The sequence below is a fragment of the Dermacentor variabilis genome, chromosome 3, assembly GCF_050947875.1.
Source record: "Dermacentor variabilis isolate Ectoservices chromosome 3, ASM5094787v1, whole genome shotgun sequence".
Classification (NCBI taxonomy): Eukaryota; Metazoa; Arthropoda; class Arachnida; order Ixodida; family Ixodidae; genus Dermacentor; species Dermacentor variabilis.
Genome location: NC_134570.1, coordinates 176,635,645 through 176,651,205, shown reverse-complemented (window position 1 = coordinate 176,651,205; position 15,561 = coordinate 176,635,645). Strand labels below are relative to the sequence as shown.

The 15,561-nt window shown below is 45.2% G+C and overlaps 1 protein-coding gene across 1 annotated transcript in view; it reads left to right on the top strand.

Moving 5' to 3' along the window:
• LOC142576537 (cathepsin D-like) overlaps nt 1-15,561 on the top strand; it is a 34,295-nt gene that overhangs the window by 14,673 nt on the left and 4,061 nt on the right. Inside the window, exons 3-5 of the mRNA XM_075686697.1 lie at nt 1,738-1,861; nt 5,334-5,775; nt 11,002-11,146. Coding sequence (XP_075542812.1) covers nt 1,738-1,861; nt 5,334-5,775; nt 11,002-11,146 — 711 coding nt within the window. The remainder of the gene's footprint in view (nt 1-1,737; nt 1,862-5,333; nt 5,776-11,001; nt 11,147-15,561) is intronic.

The window sequence follows — 15,561 nt, the reverse complement described above, 5'->3', positions numbered from 1 at the left end:
ATCCTTACTAATATGGATGAGATAGTTCAAGTGGCTGAGGAGTTCTATAGAAATTTATACAGTACCAGTGGCACCCACGACGATAGTGGAGGAGAGAATAGCCTAGAGGAATTCGAAATCCCACAGGTAACGCCAGAAGAAGTAAAGAAAGCCTTAGGAGCTATGCAAAGAGGGAAGGTAGCTGGGGAGGATCAGGTAACAGCAGATTTGTTGAAGGATGGTGGTCAGATTGTTTTAGAGAAACTGGCCACCCTGTATACGCAATGCCTCATAACCTCGAGCGTACCGGAATCTTTGAAGAACGCTAACATAATCCTAATCCATAAGAAAGGGGACGCCAAAGACTTGAAAACTTATAGACCGATCAGCTTTCCGTCCGTTGCCTACAAAGTATTTACTAAGGTTATCGCAAATAGAATCAGGAACACCTTAGACTTCTGTCAACCAAAGGACCAGGCAGGATTCCGTAAAGGCTACTCAACAATAGACCATATTCACACGATCAATCAAGTGATAGAGAAATGTGCAGAATATAACCAACCCTTATATATAGCTTTCATTGATTACGAGAAAGCGTTTGATTCAGTCGAAACCTCAGCAGTCATGGAGGCATTGCGGAATCAGGTTGTAGATGAGCCATATGTAAAAATACTGGAAGATATCTATAGCGGCTCCACAGCCACCGTAGTCCTCCACAAAGAAAGCAACAAAATCCCAATAAAGAAAGGCGTCAGACAGGGAGATACGATATCTCCAATGCTATTCACAGCATGTTTACAGGAGGTATTCAGAGACCTGGAGTGGGAAGAACTGAGGATAAAAGTTGATGGAGAACACCTTAGCAACTTGCGATTCGCTGATGATATTGCCTTGCTTAGTAACTCAGGAGACCAATTGCAATGCATGCTCACTGACCTGGAGAGGCAGAGCAGAAGGGTGGGTCTGAAAATTAATCTGCAGAAAACTAAAGTAATGTTTAACAGTCTCGGAAGACAACAGCAGTTTACGATAGGTAGCGAGGCACTGGAAGTGGTAAGGGAATACATCTACTTAGGGCAGGTAGTGACCACGGATCCGGATCATGAGACTGAAATAACCAGAAGAATAAGAATGGGCTGAGGTGCGTTTGGCAGGCATTCTCAAATCATGAACAGCAGGTTGCCACTATCCCTCGAAAGGAAAGTGTATAACAGCTGTGTGTTACCAGTACTCACATATGGGGCAGAAACCTGGAGGCTTACGAAAAGAGTTCTGCTGAAATTGAGGACGACGCAACGAGCTATGGAAAGAAGAATGATGGGTGTAACGTTAAGGGATAAGAAAAGAGCAGATTGGGTGAGGCAACAAACGCGGGTAAATGACATCTTAGTAGAAATCAAGAAAAAGAAATGTGCATGGGCCGGACATGTAATGAGGAGGAAAGATAACCGATGGTCATCAAGGGTTACGGACTGGATTCCAAGGGAAGGGAAGCGTAGCAGGGGGCGGCAGAAAGTTAGGTGGGCGGATGACGTTAAGATGTTTGCAGGGACAATATGGCCACAATTAGTACATGACCGGGGTAGTTGGAGAAGTATGGGAGAAGCCTTTGCCCTGCAGTGGGCGTAACTAGGCTGATGATGATGATGACGATGATGATGATGATGATGATGATGATGATGATGATGATGATGATGATGACCAAGAAAGCTTTCGTTAAAACGCGTTCAATATGGCTCCTTGTCAAATCTTGCGCAGGTCCAGTACTACGGCAACATCACACTTGGCAGCCCTCCTCAAGTCTTCGCGGTCCTCTTCGACACAGGCTCGTCAAACCTCTGGGTGCCCTCCAGCAAGTGCCCAGCGAGCACTGCTGCTTGTCGTGAGTAAACTACAGAACACGATACAACGCAACGCAAGACAATATCATATTTTGTTTCTTTACATTACATATGCACTATACACAGAGCAAGAAGAAAAGGCGATTCCTTACGGTCGGTGGAAGCGTACGAATAAATTTGCAAGTATGCCCCTCTTCAACTTTAAGATGATTTTCATGAATGCGCATTGTTCGAGCACGCTATGTTGGTTCGTTCCCATGCCGCCACGATGGCGGCGAACAACTTTCAGTATTTGCGTTTCTCGGAAAGTGTATTCTTGAACGCGCTGGCAGAGAAGGCAGTTGAATTGCTGGTTTGCTGGCGGAACTCATGGTAAACCTCTAGGTTCGTTAGTTGTAAGTTTAGTTAGAATAAGTAGGAAAGATCTGACGTATGGAAGAGATCGCAATACACGTGAGGGAAGAAAGAAACAAACTTGGTGTGCCCATCGGCCTCCTTTTTCTTTTTCATCAGCATTTATGGTGTCAGAATGTCAAACATTTCAGCAAATAGGCGAAAATACATATAATCTTTCGGAAGTCAACGTCACTGCCTTTCTACAATAAGTTATCTCTTCTGTCTGCAATTTGTCTGATCTACTTGATGTCTTGAATCATGTCTCTCGTGACCACCTGATATGCGCCTATCTAAAGCTGGCGAACATGTGCAGTTAGCAGCTACTGTCGAAGCGACAGGAATTCACATGGAGCAAGTACAGCCTCGTAAATCGTTTACCCGCCGTGGTGGCTTAGCGGCTGTGGTGTTGCACTGCTAAGCACGAGGTCGCGGGATCAAATTCCGGCCGCGGCGGCCGCATTTCGATAGGCGCGGAATGCAAGTACGCCCATGTCCCGTGCATTGGTGGCACGTTAAAAATCTCCAGGTGGTCCAAATTAATCCGAAATCACCACAATGACGTGCCTTATAATCATATCGTGCTTTTGACACGTAGAACCCCACAATTGAATTATTTAATTAAACCGTTTAATCTGCACAACCGGGCTGTCAAGAGCCAATCAGCATTGCGGGCCTTTACTTCGATAACACCTTCAAGCACGTATCTGCATGTATGCTCTGAAGACCTGACCCCATGTCAGTCTATGTAAGTGTGGCTGTTTTCAATGCCTAAGCATGTCTATGCCTACGAAATGGGACATTTGTCCGTCACGCAAGACATTGATCGGCTCATACCTCGTTAAGCAATGGCCCATACCCCCGTAAGGAAGCGAAAAAATGCAATGGCTCATAGCCACTTAAAGCAGAGGCAGCAGGCACTCAGCAAAGTGAAGCGAACAGTGCATACATTTATTGAAATCACCCATACAACACACAGAACATCATACGTTTCAATAATCAAAAAGCTGGAAACTAGCATCTGAGTCATGAATAAAGCATTTCATATCCCCTCAACAATTGTATTTGTGGCTTCGCAACAGCTTCGATAAATTAGCCCTAATTAATTTCATTAACACCAAAGCTCGAATATTCGAGTACCCTAATTAAATGTGTCCGAAGTAATTGCGGCCAAATACCTTCACCTTAATTAACATTAATGGTCGTGGTCGAGCGCCGTGATGAGCGCTATCTTAATTAAATCTCCTTATCACGAACGTTATCGAACAGATAAGGGAATGACCGATGAGGGTTGAGTAGGTTTTATAGTGGTTCGATCAAGTTTCATAACATTGATAATGATACCGGGCTGCGCGCAGATGATCAAGTGGCACAATTAATGCTCACGCATACTTGGACAACTATCAAAGGAGTTTGTGCGTGAACTTTTTTTGGCTACACAGCGCAGTCGAAGATGTTCCTCTTTTGTCCTTGCCTTGCAGTTTTCATCGCTTCTTGCTATTTATAGCAACACTACTTACTAATACTATATATGTCTCTTAAATGACATAGCAGCTTTGTTCATGTATACATAGTTTCACACATTCACTTACTCATTTCTGCAATTTACACGTGGCATTGAACAATATTACACATTAATTGCTTCGCTGCATATCACTCCCATCAAACTCGTTTGAAAACAGGCAGATGATTCTCCAAAAAATAGTTCTTATCGCACAACTGACCTTCTTTGTTTTCATAGGAAATTTTCTAAAATACTGGTCTTTCCTCACTTAGACTGACATATATTAAGCACGGCCATGTATCTTTCGCAGTGTCACGATTTAGGACGCTCCGTTGTGTTACTGATGGTGCTGTTCCCTCTGCCAACTATTAAATGCAGCAAAGCTGTAGGCCGCATGAGCTGTAGTAAAACTATTAAATTGAAACCGGTGAAAGCTCAGTAAAAAGCCGGGACTAAAACCTTATATAGAAGGCGCTTCAACGAACACTTTCAAAATGTTTTAATGTTGTCTGCGGCACATAGCGCAATTCTAGTTGATGAGCTGGTCTACTCGAAGAGGAACACATTACTTGCAAAAAAATTGAAATGTATAATAGACTAATTAACAAAAATTAGTGATGAAGTTCTTAACTAATTACCTTATGGACCATATTGCAACTTACAAATTCTAGCCGGGGAGTTCGCAAGGGGGACCCACTTTGAAAGAATCCTGAGGATGACACAAGTTATGAGATATGGATTCCCGAGCTTTGCGAAGAAATGCATTGGTGTTCCCGTTATTCGTGTGCATCAATGCACAAAACGACGTTTTCATAAGAAAGTAAATTGAACGCCAATGCATTTCTCCGCAAAGTTCGGGAATTAGTATCCCGATACTGGTGTCATCCTGAGAATTCGTTCCAACTGCCTTGTGAACTCCATGGCTGGAACTTATAAATTACAATACGGGCCATAAGTAAATAAGTTAAGAACTGAATTAGTATTTTTTGTTAATTAGTCGATTATGCGTTTCAATCTTTTGTCATGTAATGTCGGCTTCTTCGAGTAGACCAGCTCTTGAACTAGAATTGTGCTACCTGGCACAGGCAACGTTTAAAACAAATTTCAAAGTGTTCGCTTAAACACACGGCATGAGCAGCTCAACATATTAAACATAAATAAAAGCCATTGAAAGTAATTCGCGGATGTGCTAAACTTTACGAACACTTCAACGTTCGAGTCAGAGCCCTTGATATATATATATATATATATATTTACGAGGGACTAAACCACATAGTGCGCGGCGAATTAGAAAGCGCAGCTGTTGCGCAGCAACTGAACCTCTTAGCTAAACTTTTAGGGAAGACCCGCAAGAGGGCCACAAATACAAGTTCATTCAACGAATCCAAACGTAGTCCGAACAAAGAAAATGTGTGACTGTGAACAGCAATGAGAGTCAACTACAAGAGTAATTGACAGCCCATAAGAAGTCGCTGGTGGCCTCCTAACTGTGCCCCTTCAACTTCTCTGCAAAACCAACCACACCTTTGATCCTTGCTCAAGAACTAATCATAGTGGCTCAGTGGTCTGATTTCGATGCCCTGCGACTTGCTTCGTTCCTGTCTTCATGTACCCAGGTGTGCACCACAAGTATTACAGCAATGAGTCGAGCACATACGTCAAGAACGGAACCCACTTCGAGATCGAGTACGGGAGCGGTAGCGTGAAGGGCGAATTGAGCTCGGACACCTTCAGCTTGGGCAAAGTTGGCGTCAAGGGCCAGACGTTCGCCGAAATTACAGACGAGGACAGCGAAAGCTTCGTCGTTGCAAAGTTCGACGGCGTCTTGGGCCTGGGCTACCCACAGGCCGCAGTTCTCGGTGTACAGCCCGTATTCGACAGCATGCTGGAGCAAGGCGTAGCCGAGAAGCCCGTGTTTGCCTTCTATCTGGACCGCAACGTCGCAGACCCCAATGGAGGTGAAGTAGTGTTCGGAGGTATTGACGAGGCGCACTACAAGGGAGACATCACCTATCTACCAGTGACGAAGAAGGGTTACTGGCAGTTCAACATGGACGGGTGAGCCAATGGCTTCCTAAGTTTCGATGATGCGTAGCCTAAGTTACGACCGTAAAGCGTAGGGGAGAACACACTGCGGAGTTAAATTCATACCAGGTAGCGAGTCCTCCCATGGTGAAGTGATTCGAAGTGATGAAGTGAATCGAAGTGATTTCTCCATGTGCCTATGCACAACGCTTAGCGATAGCCTATACTCCCGCTTATCATCGCTTTACGGGCAATTTGCACCTTTGGGTGTATAGTGACACCGTAGGCAACATGTAAAAAAAGACTGGTGCAAGAAACGCGAATCTGAATATCTCATTGAATACTGGCGTTTTGGCGCCAGCCACCGCATTTATTATATATTACGCCAGCAGTTTATCAGCTCATACCTTAAAAACTAGGGGGTTGATTAACACTGGCGCCATCTATTTGTTTTGTTTCTTACTTCTGGAGGAACAAAAAAGTGTGAAGTAACATACACGTAAAATTGGTTTATATCAGTGATCAGATATGGGCAAATTCGTGTTTCGTTATAACCGAAGACGCTCACTTTGTAGCAGATTGATTTCATTAGAAAAACAAATAGATTATAAATATTTATAGGTCGCAAGATGTTTTCCTCGCTCCTCTTACCTTTCGTGCGGTGAACGATAAATAAAAAAGTAGCTGTAATAACCATTTTGTTAACTGAAATCGGTTAATTAACCATTACTCGCTAGGTTCTTGGAACCATGTTTATTGAGTACTGAAGAAACCCGCTGCGGCAGGCTAAGTAACATGGACGATTTAATAAGCTTAATCTGTTGTTGACATTTAATCATTGATATACGTCTACCTTATCGCACTATGATTCCGGAAATGTTGACACGAAGAGCGCCGGAATCACTAGTCGCGCAACGTTATCTGCACCGTACATTGGCCTTTATGCAACGAGTTTACTGCCTATACGAGCCCCTTGCCTCGCAAAGCAGATCTGTTGGTGACAGGCCGCGGCTTAAGACAGAAGTGCGCAGCAGCTGATCGAATACCTCAGCATGCCGTCGCAGTGAGCTGGTTCACGTCGTAGCTGGGTCGAGAATCACGTGCAGATCACGTCCAGCCTACTTGGTGTCCGCCAAGTTTCGGAATCGGGGCCAACAATGCATAGAGCTTTTAAGCTTGCATGTATCAACGGAGTGGACGGTCCACTCGCCAATCCATGCGTCTGCCACACGAGAGGAGTCGAGAAGGTAGCATTACGGCAGTGGTGAAAGAGGTTTCTAAACACTTGTCCCTCTAGATAAACACGCGACACTATGGGTAATGTACTTTGACCACTGTCTGATCCCACCCTTGGCAGATGTTATACTGGGCGCATTCTAGCAAAAACGACAAGTAATTGACTACTTGTTAGGGAATATGTAATGGTCTGGTAATCACTATTTGAAGAGTTTGTTCTCGAAAAATAACATTGCGCAAAGGGCTGCACCTCTTCAGTTGTAACACTCAGCAGTATCCTTCCTCTTCAGTGTAGTGTCAAACATCAGCGGGACTACGCTTCTTTTTTTTCTTCAATATTCAAACGGAAGCAGCAGTTCGCGTCCAGAATAAAAGATTTGGATTTAGTTCTGTCTGTAGTCGCGTACGAATGAAATTACTACAAGCCAATGAGAAGATACATAATTTAACGCAGAAATCTTGGTTTGTAATAACGCTCAGCAGCTGGACTTCCGGTTAAATTACAGTTGAACTTCTTGCTCATTTTACTCGAGAAATTACGCCACTCCACTCTCTTATTTACAGCTGGCAGTATGCCTTCCTTTCCTATTTATATGCTATCCCCTTCAGACACGAATATGATGCGCTGTTGGTACTTGTGTGAGACACAGATAATTTTACGCCAGGGTCCTTGCTACTCCACTTTTCTACCTTTTTTCTACCTTTTTTTTTCGAGGTAGAATGACTCGTTGTGCATTTTATCATTACAGAGTAAATAAATATCTTAATATTGTGAGGTCAGTCATGCTACGTTTCTTCATGGAAAGGGTTGAATCACCCGCTGTAATTTCATGCACAAGTTATTTATTGGCGGCAAGCATTTCAAAAAATAAAAAAACAAATATTTCGAGGTTGCTACCGACATGAACAACGTCACACATCACGTAAAACACGGTAGTGCCTTCACCAAAGCGGTGGTCTGTAACAATACATACACCCAGAAGTAACTTGGCAGTAATTTTGGTTGGGAGAATGTTCAATTTACCCTAACCTAAATGTTTGTGCTCTATTCCTTGTTACCACTGCACAGAAAGGGCGAAAACTGGTCGCGTCCACAAATGTGGCCACCGTGACTGAAGGGGCAATACCTGAATTAGCTGAAATAATTAATAAAATGGGTAACGTAGTAAGTAACAAAAGCAAAATAGATGAAATTTTCATTTATTTCTGAATTATTATTGATGTCCTTCTCCATGCGGACCTAATAATTATACTGTCAGTGGTACGAGAGCTCCGTCTCATGGATAAACAATTACCTCGACAACGGAAAGCAGCACTTAGTTTGAACGACTGTATGTCTCATTACGTTAACGTTCTTTTTTTGATGGTGTACCGCAGGGCTCAGTGCTGGCGCTTCTTCTGTTCCTAGTCTACGCCAATGATATTCATGTCTCCCGTCATCCGTGTGTTCAAATACGCTAATTCGCCAATGATTGCGTTGTGTACTCAACAATAAGTACCAGAGTGGATCAAGTGGAGGTAAACGATCGATTAGCTTCTACACAAAATTTGAGCCAATGATCGAGTATGAAACTGAATGCAGGAAAAATTTCCTGCTGAAACTCAAAAATTAGATCCGTCAGATAGGTCATCAGCAAAGTTTGCAATCGCTCATACATACATACATATATATATATATATATATATATAGTAATACCCATAAATCTCAGTAGCCATACGTAGTCATACGGCATTCTCATGTGTACCCCAGTAGGACCCCATGTATACCTATGGCGTGCATCGTGTCACGAGTTACAGACAGACGTCCGAGGGAAGTAACTAGAATGCTTACTCATTTAAACCAACGGCATCTAATTCCCTCTCAAGAAAGATCCGTTTCAGTGTGCGCACACCGTAGACGATTTTCCGCTGAGAAAGTGCGCTGAATTCACACATATCGGGGGCGCCGTCAAAGAGAAACTAAAGTGGGAACCCCATATGAATATTTTCTCTGACAAGGACCGAGGGAAACTGCATTTCCTGAGAAGACGACTTCGAAACACACCCCTCAGTGTTAAATTGAATGCGCACAGAACACTCATAAGACCTGTTCTAGAGCGCGCTAAGCGCGCATTAGAGTGTGCTAGAGTGCGATGTAGAAGCTAGCATTGATATTCATATATTTTGAATATTCGCGTCAAACAAACGTTACGAGGCACCGCATCAAAACGGATATTCAAGCACTGGTTCAACGTATAATATTTTCTAGACTAAAGTTATTACGTGTAATTAATCATGGCTCCTATAAAATACCGCCGACAAATTACACTCATGAGCCATTCAGACATCGAAACCGAACGAGTCACGAAAAAAACAATACGCCAACATCCCGGTGATGATAACACTCACAAATGCTTCTTCTTTCTACACTCCATTTTCCCTTGGAACATGCTGCCTCCCGATGTTGTAGACTGCCTCTGTCGATATAGTCATTACCAGCATTTAATATTACTAATTTAAATGCTAAAGAGGCTGCACGTCTTTTTTCGTATTGTACTATACAAGGCTTCATGCACATTGTAACCCTTTATCATTTTCTGTTGTACAAACGCTTCCCTTCTCCAGAGTAAGCTGTGTCGCGAGCATATGTTCTTTGTTTTCAGGTAAACATATCTTTTCAATTTATTTTTCTGGGTGGTATATCATTCAATGCTGTATGCACTCCTGCATTGACCCGAGGAGAACCTGCAGCAATTTAAAATACATAAATATATTTATAAGAATCTATCTAAACTTTCTTAACCCGCTCATAAATCTACGATTCCGAACTAACGCGCTTATGGAAGCCAATGTGCAATGTTTGAGCTTGGGAACACTTTGAGGGATTTATTTGATCGTGGCACATGACGTCAGACAAAATATTAGCATAGGTTACTGAATTATAGTATGCTGTTTCAAAGGCGGGTAGCGAGGTATTCGAAAACTTACGTCATATTATTTCACCTTGGCCTTACCTTACAACACATCAAATGCTTTACTTAAGTCGAAGTATAGAGTGTCTAACTGGTCCCTACTATGTACCAGGCTGGAAGCATGGATCATAAGTTTGACCAAGTTCGTTTCTCTCAACCACCCTGATATAGGGCCATGCTGCTCATTTATAAAAATGCTCTTAGCGCTAACAGAAAGCAAGGAATGCAATACAAACACTTTCGACGCCGCGCGGAGGATATACAGGTTGTCCCGCATGACTTCAGCCAAAATTTTAAACATGAAAGGCACTCCGAACGCGAGTTGAACCAAATGCATAATGTTCGTACCGGCCTAGAGTTACACAGGCTATTTTTGATTTTCCCCTTATCTAACTCATTAGTTATGTTTAATTATTGAACTTTTAAAGTATTGGCTGCAGATCCCAAGTGTGATACGCAAAGTTGAAGAGCACCTTCAGAAACCTCTGAATAAGTGTTTCCAACACGAGATATCTCACGTGATCCTTTCTTCCGTGTTCTAAAGAAAGCCTGCGAAATATGAAAAAAATAGCACGTGACACTGTTATTGTGCTGCTCTCAAGCATGCGATGGATGATCAAGGTCGGCTGCAGCGAGGCTAGCCCTCGACAGGGCCTTATGCCTGGTGTAGTTGTCTGAGTATGCGGCTTTATCGCATGACGGTGCAAATGCATGCTGCTGGCCGATCATTGCCGACCTTGTCCTCTAGCTGGCGCTCGCCTCCGCCGCATCGCAGCCCACGAAAGAGGCCGCGTTTCTACGAGAAACCCCGCCACCATCCATTGCGTTCGCGGCCAGCGTTTCCCGTTAAACATTACTGTTACATCCGCTCCAATTGTCGGGAAGCGTGAAAAGCAGCCAGGGATCTTTGAGTGCTATCGCGTTCCACTCTTAAAGGCGAATCTTAAGCGTCCTCCAAATTTGTTTGTCCGGTAGTCTGATATTATAGCTACAGAGATTAACGTATGCAGCTTACTAAACTACAAATTATATTATGCTTTTTAAATAGTTGATTTCTCTTTCTTCTCCCCAGAGTGAGTGTGGCTGACAAGGCCACCTTCTGCGAGGGGGGCTGCCAAGCAGTCGCCGACACTGGCACATCAATGCTCGTCGCTCCCTCGGAAGACGTCAAGAAGATTAACAAACTCCTAGGGGCTAAGGAAGCCTCACCAGGACAGGTGACCGTTTTAAATCCAAGCTTTCTTTGTCTCATGTTTCTACTTATCAACTGCTGCTGCTGATGCTGTCTGGCGCGCCTCATTGTGGCGCGGTTTACAGCATGTACATTGTATGTACACGGCAGGGGCGCGGGAGAGGGCTCTACGACGCATGTACAACAAGAGTTCCTTGGGCGTCACCAAAGCCCCCACAATGACCTCTGGAACTCCCTGGCGGTCGACAAAATGGCCTCTTTACGGCAGTAATTGCGCGTGAGCCCTTCGCAACAGCATTGAAAAAGGTGCCAGCGCTGAACTTTGTACTCGCACGAAACAGCCCAGCGACCGTACCACAAAGCCTCTGTGACAACGATGGCGTGCCGACAACAGCATGACGAGAGTCGGATGACGTAGGTGGAATGACAACGATGGCACACTACCACGGCATGACGACGATTTTATGGCAACAAATCCATGATAACGGCTATAGACGGCGACTCAATGACGACAATGGCATAGAACGGACGCATATTCCTGGTTAAATGACGATAGCATAATTATGATAGAATGACAAAAGATTAGCGTCCATGGAACGACGAAGGTAAAACGTCAGTGCTAAGACGACGGCATGACGACAATCATATGGCAACGGCTGCGTGGCGAAGACAGCACCACGATAGTTGGGTGAGAAAGTTGAAATGACGACAATGAAACGGCCGCGAAGCAATTAAAGCAATGATATGACAACGAATGCATGACGAAGACTATGACGATCGCACAATGACGGTGATGGCTGGACAGCGCTATGAGGACAACAGGATGACGATGAGTGTATGCTGACAATGGCGGGACAACCAGTGTATTAGGAAGCCTGCTTAACGACGATGGCGAGAATACGGCGACATGACGAGAGTCGGATGACGAAGCTGGAGTGACGACTATGAAACGACCACGATGGCATCACGACGGCGGTCTGACGAATGCGTAACTACGGTATCACGCGCATGGCGTGACGACGATGGAATAATGAGAGTAGGATGGCAAAACCGGAATGACGACAATGCAACGACCTCGATGGCATCACCTCCACCAACACATACCTAAGCAATTAGACTTCTCTATCATTGGGTCAGCGTAGAAGGCGTGTCGACGACGGCCTGACGAGACAAAGGTCACGAAGCTAGAATGACGACGACGGAACGACGATGGTCGCATCAAGACCATGAGTACATAACCAGTGGCCTATGCTGGGAGACAACTTGGGACACTATACCAGCATAAGAGGATGGATGGATGGATGGATGGATGGATGAATGGATGGATGGATGGATGGATGGATGGATGGATAGATAGATAGATAGATAGATAGATAGATAGATAGATAGATAGATAGATAGATAGATAGATAGATAGATAGATAGATAGATAGATAGATAGATAGATAGATAGATAGATAGATAGATAGATAGATAGATAGATAGATAGATAGATAGATAGATAGATAGATATGAAACAGACGATACAGGGAATTGATAGAAGCAAAGCCGTCACTAAAAGGGCGAATGGCCACATTACCCCTCTTCGCTCATAGCAGTTTGTATACATGGGAGGAACACGAGAGAAGAAAAGCACGGTCAGAAAGCACAGCAAGTTCGAGGTCCTATTACCACTTCTAAACATGAGTGAAATAAATTATGTTCAAAGTATAATACGCCTCACTCCGGCTATTTCTCAAAAATAAACACCATGCAAGTTTGCCTATACGGACAACTGGCGTAGGATGTGCAGACGCAAGGCCGCATTATAACACCGCAGTGTCCAGATGACAATATGCAAGCGGCCATCCATAAAGCCAACATTTCAGCTACGATTCGATGCGCCGTGCTAGCTTCCTCACCAATAATGGTGCTCAGCAACGCCTTGAACAAACACGTATTGCTCACACAGCGTACACAGAACGCGCTGTGTGTTCTGTGTACTACGCAGACAAACACAAGTGGTGTAGTCAAGGTAACATATAATATAAACTCACGGCGGTCGCATGCCGTCACTATCACCGCAAAAGGTCAGAAATAAACGCAAAGAGCGCAGATCACTTATCTTACATCGATTCTCACCATGCCTCCGATCTATATATTTTTTTTTCTAATAAGCCCCTTTCGAAGGGATGCAACTTCGAAAACTTCCACTGTCTTTGGCATACGCTATGGGGTGATGCAGAAGAAGCTTCACTCAGAGGGCAAGAAATAACAAAAGAAAAATAACTTTGACCCATAACAGAGTAGTTGCTGAAGGTAAACTTTGTAGTTGACTTCTCGTGCGTAGGGCACTTTCTTGTGTGCGAACTCAGATACACATTGTAACGCAATGATATTAATGTAACCAGAGCAGCGCGCACGTTTACCATGCGGAACATCCGCATTCCAGTGAGGCCAGAATACACAAACGCTGGGTTACATAGATTTAACTGGACGTCAAGAAATCGCCAATAATTAAAATTCAACAGCATTACTGCATTACAGTTTCCCGCTCCTTTTTTGTGACCAAGATCCACATGGTCATTCGAACAAGATGACGGTTGAAAAAAAAAGCCACCTGTAGCGCGCGACTACGTGCCACAGCGATCCGACCAAAAATACGACGACGACACGCCCAACACGCTGATTGTGCGCGAGCAGTGGAATCGCCGGTTACAAGAACGAAGGGCAGCGGTGCTTCGTCCTGTTCACGCCTGTTTCAGCGGGCACAGTTGAAGTATCATTCATGGGCACCAGGTACAAACGTCTGTCTGGTTTTTACTCGCCCACAAATTGGGGACTCCAAACTTCCAGCCATCGCTTTCAGCTCCTGCCCTTCCCTTGCCTCAGCCGCTTCGCTGGGCCTACCACCGTGAGGAGCTCCAGCCCCGCTGTCTTCGCCATCCGCCTTCTATCCAGTAACCCAGAGCCTCGGATTCCTCCAGCCAAGTGCCGCCATGAGTGCCACCAACCTGCGAGCCTGAGGTATCCGCTCTGAAGCTCTGCGAGTTCTTGTCGTCGGACTTGGAACTTTGGTTCATTACAATCGAATGCTTGTTCCGTCGTCACCGCTTCAGTTCGCATGCATGTTGAACATGTTCGACCATGTCTTTGGAGTGCTTCTGCCTAATGCTGCGGCGCTTGTTCGCGATGTTCAACGCTCCCTACAAAATCAGACAGGTCGCCTACACTTCTGAATATGGCAGCGATATTTGTCACGTCAGCGGATAACCAAACGCCGTTGCCGATGCACTTTCTCGGCCGCCATTTATCCTAACGAGTTTCAGACGACCAGTCATCGACTTCACGACCATGGGTGCGGCCCAAGGTATGGATTTCGAGCTCCAGCTGCTTCGCAGAAGCGGCACCTCTCTGGTGTTTGGAGATGTCTTGCTCCCTGAATGCGAAGTGCCCCTCGTTTGTGATACGTAGACTGGACGTCCTTTCGCTCACCCTCGCATTCGCGCAACACAGCGACTCGTCACTTCGTGTTATATCTGGCCTAGTATCAACGTCGACGTTCATCACTGGTGACGCGCGTGCCTAAAGTGCATTGCCGCACTGCGACCCCTCTTGGCACATTCCCAGCCATCTGCACGTTAATATTGCCGGCCCCCTTCCTGTCTGCGGGAACCATCGCTACCCATTAACCTGCATTGACAGGTTCGCCAGATGGCCTGAAGCGATGCCCCTCCTGGACATAACGGCAATGCCGATAGCTCGAGCACTCGCCACACTCGGGATTGGCCACTACGGTGTGCCTTCCACCGTTACGACTAACTGTGGTCGTCAATTTGATTCAACTTTGTTCGCCAATCTATCTAGGCTCCTCGGGCTCAATCACATCAAGACAGCCGCTTATCACCCGATATCAAATGAAAGGGATCATCGAACATTTTATCGCCAACTGAAGGCTTCACTCATGGCTTCGACTTTTCCTTCATCGTGAATCGACTACCTTCCTTTCGTTATGCTTAGCATCCGCACCGCTCTTCGCATTGACTCTTCCTCCAGCGCCGCCGAGCTTACGTTTGGCACCACTCCTCGAGTCCCCGGCGAATTCTTGGACGACTCCCCCACCGTACCTGTTGTGCTGCCGTTTCCGACAATGCCTACCTTATGTGCAACGCTATGCGTACTGTCGTTACTCTCCCTTCCCGTTCTTCCCGTCATGTATACGTCAATCCTGACATTCAGAACAGCACGCACGTCTTTGCGGGCCACGATGCTGTACGTCCTGGCTTATGGCCCCCGTATGATGGTCCGTTCAACGTACTCAAGCGTGCACCTAAATGCTTTCACTTGCTCATCAACGGCCGAGAACATACGGTTTCCGTCGACCGTCTGTAGCTTGTCTACTTTGGCTCTGACGGTCTAGCATCTTCTGCTGTCACATTCCCTACCGACCGGGCCAGTCCT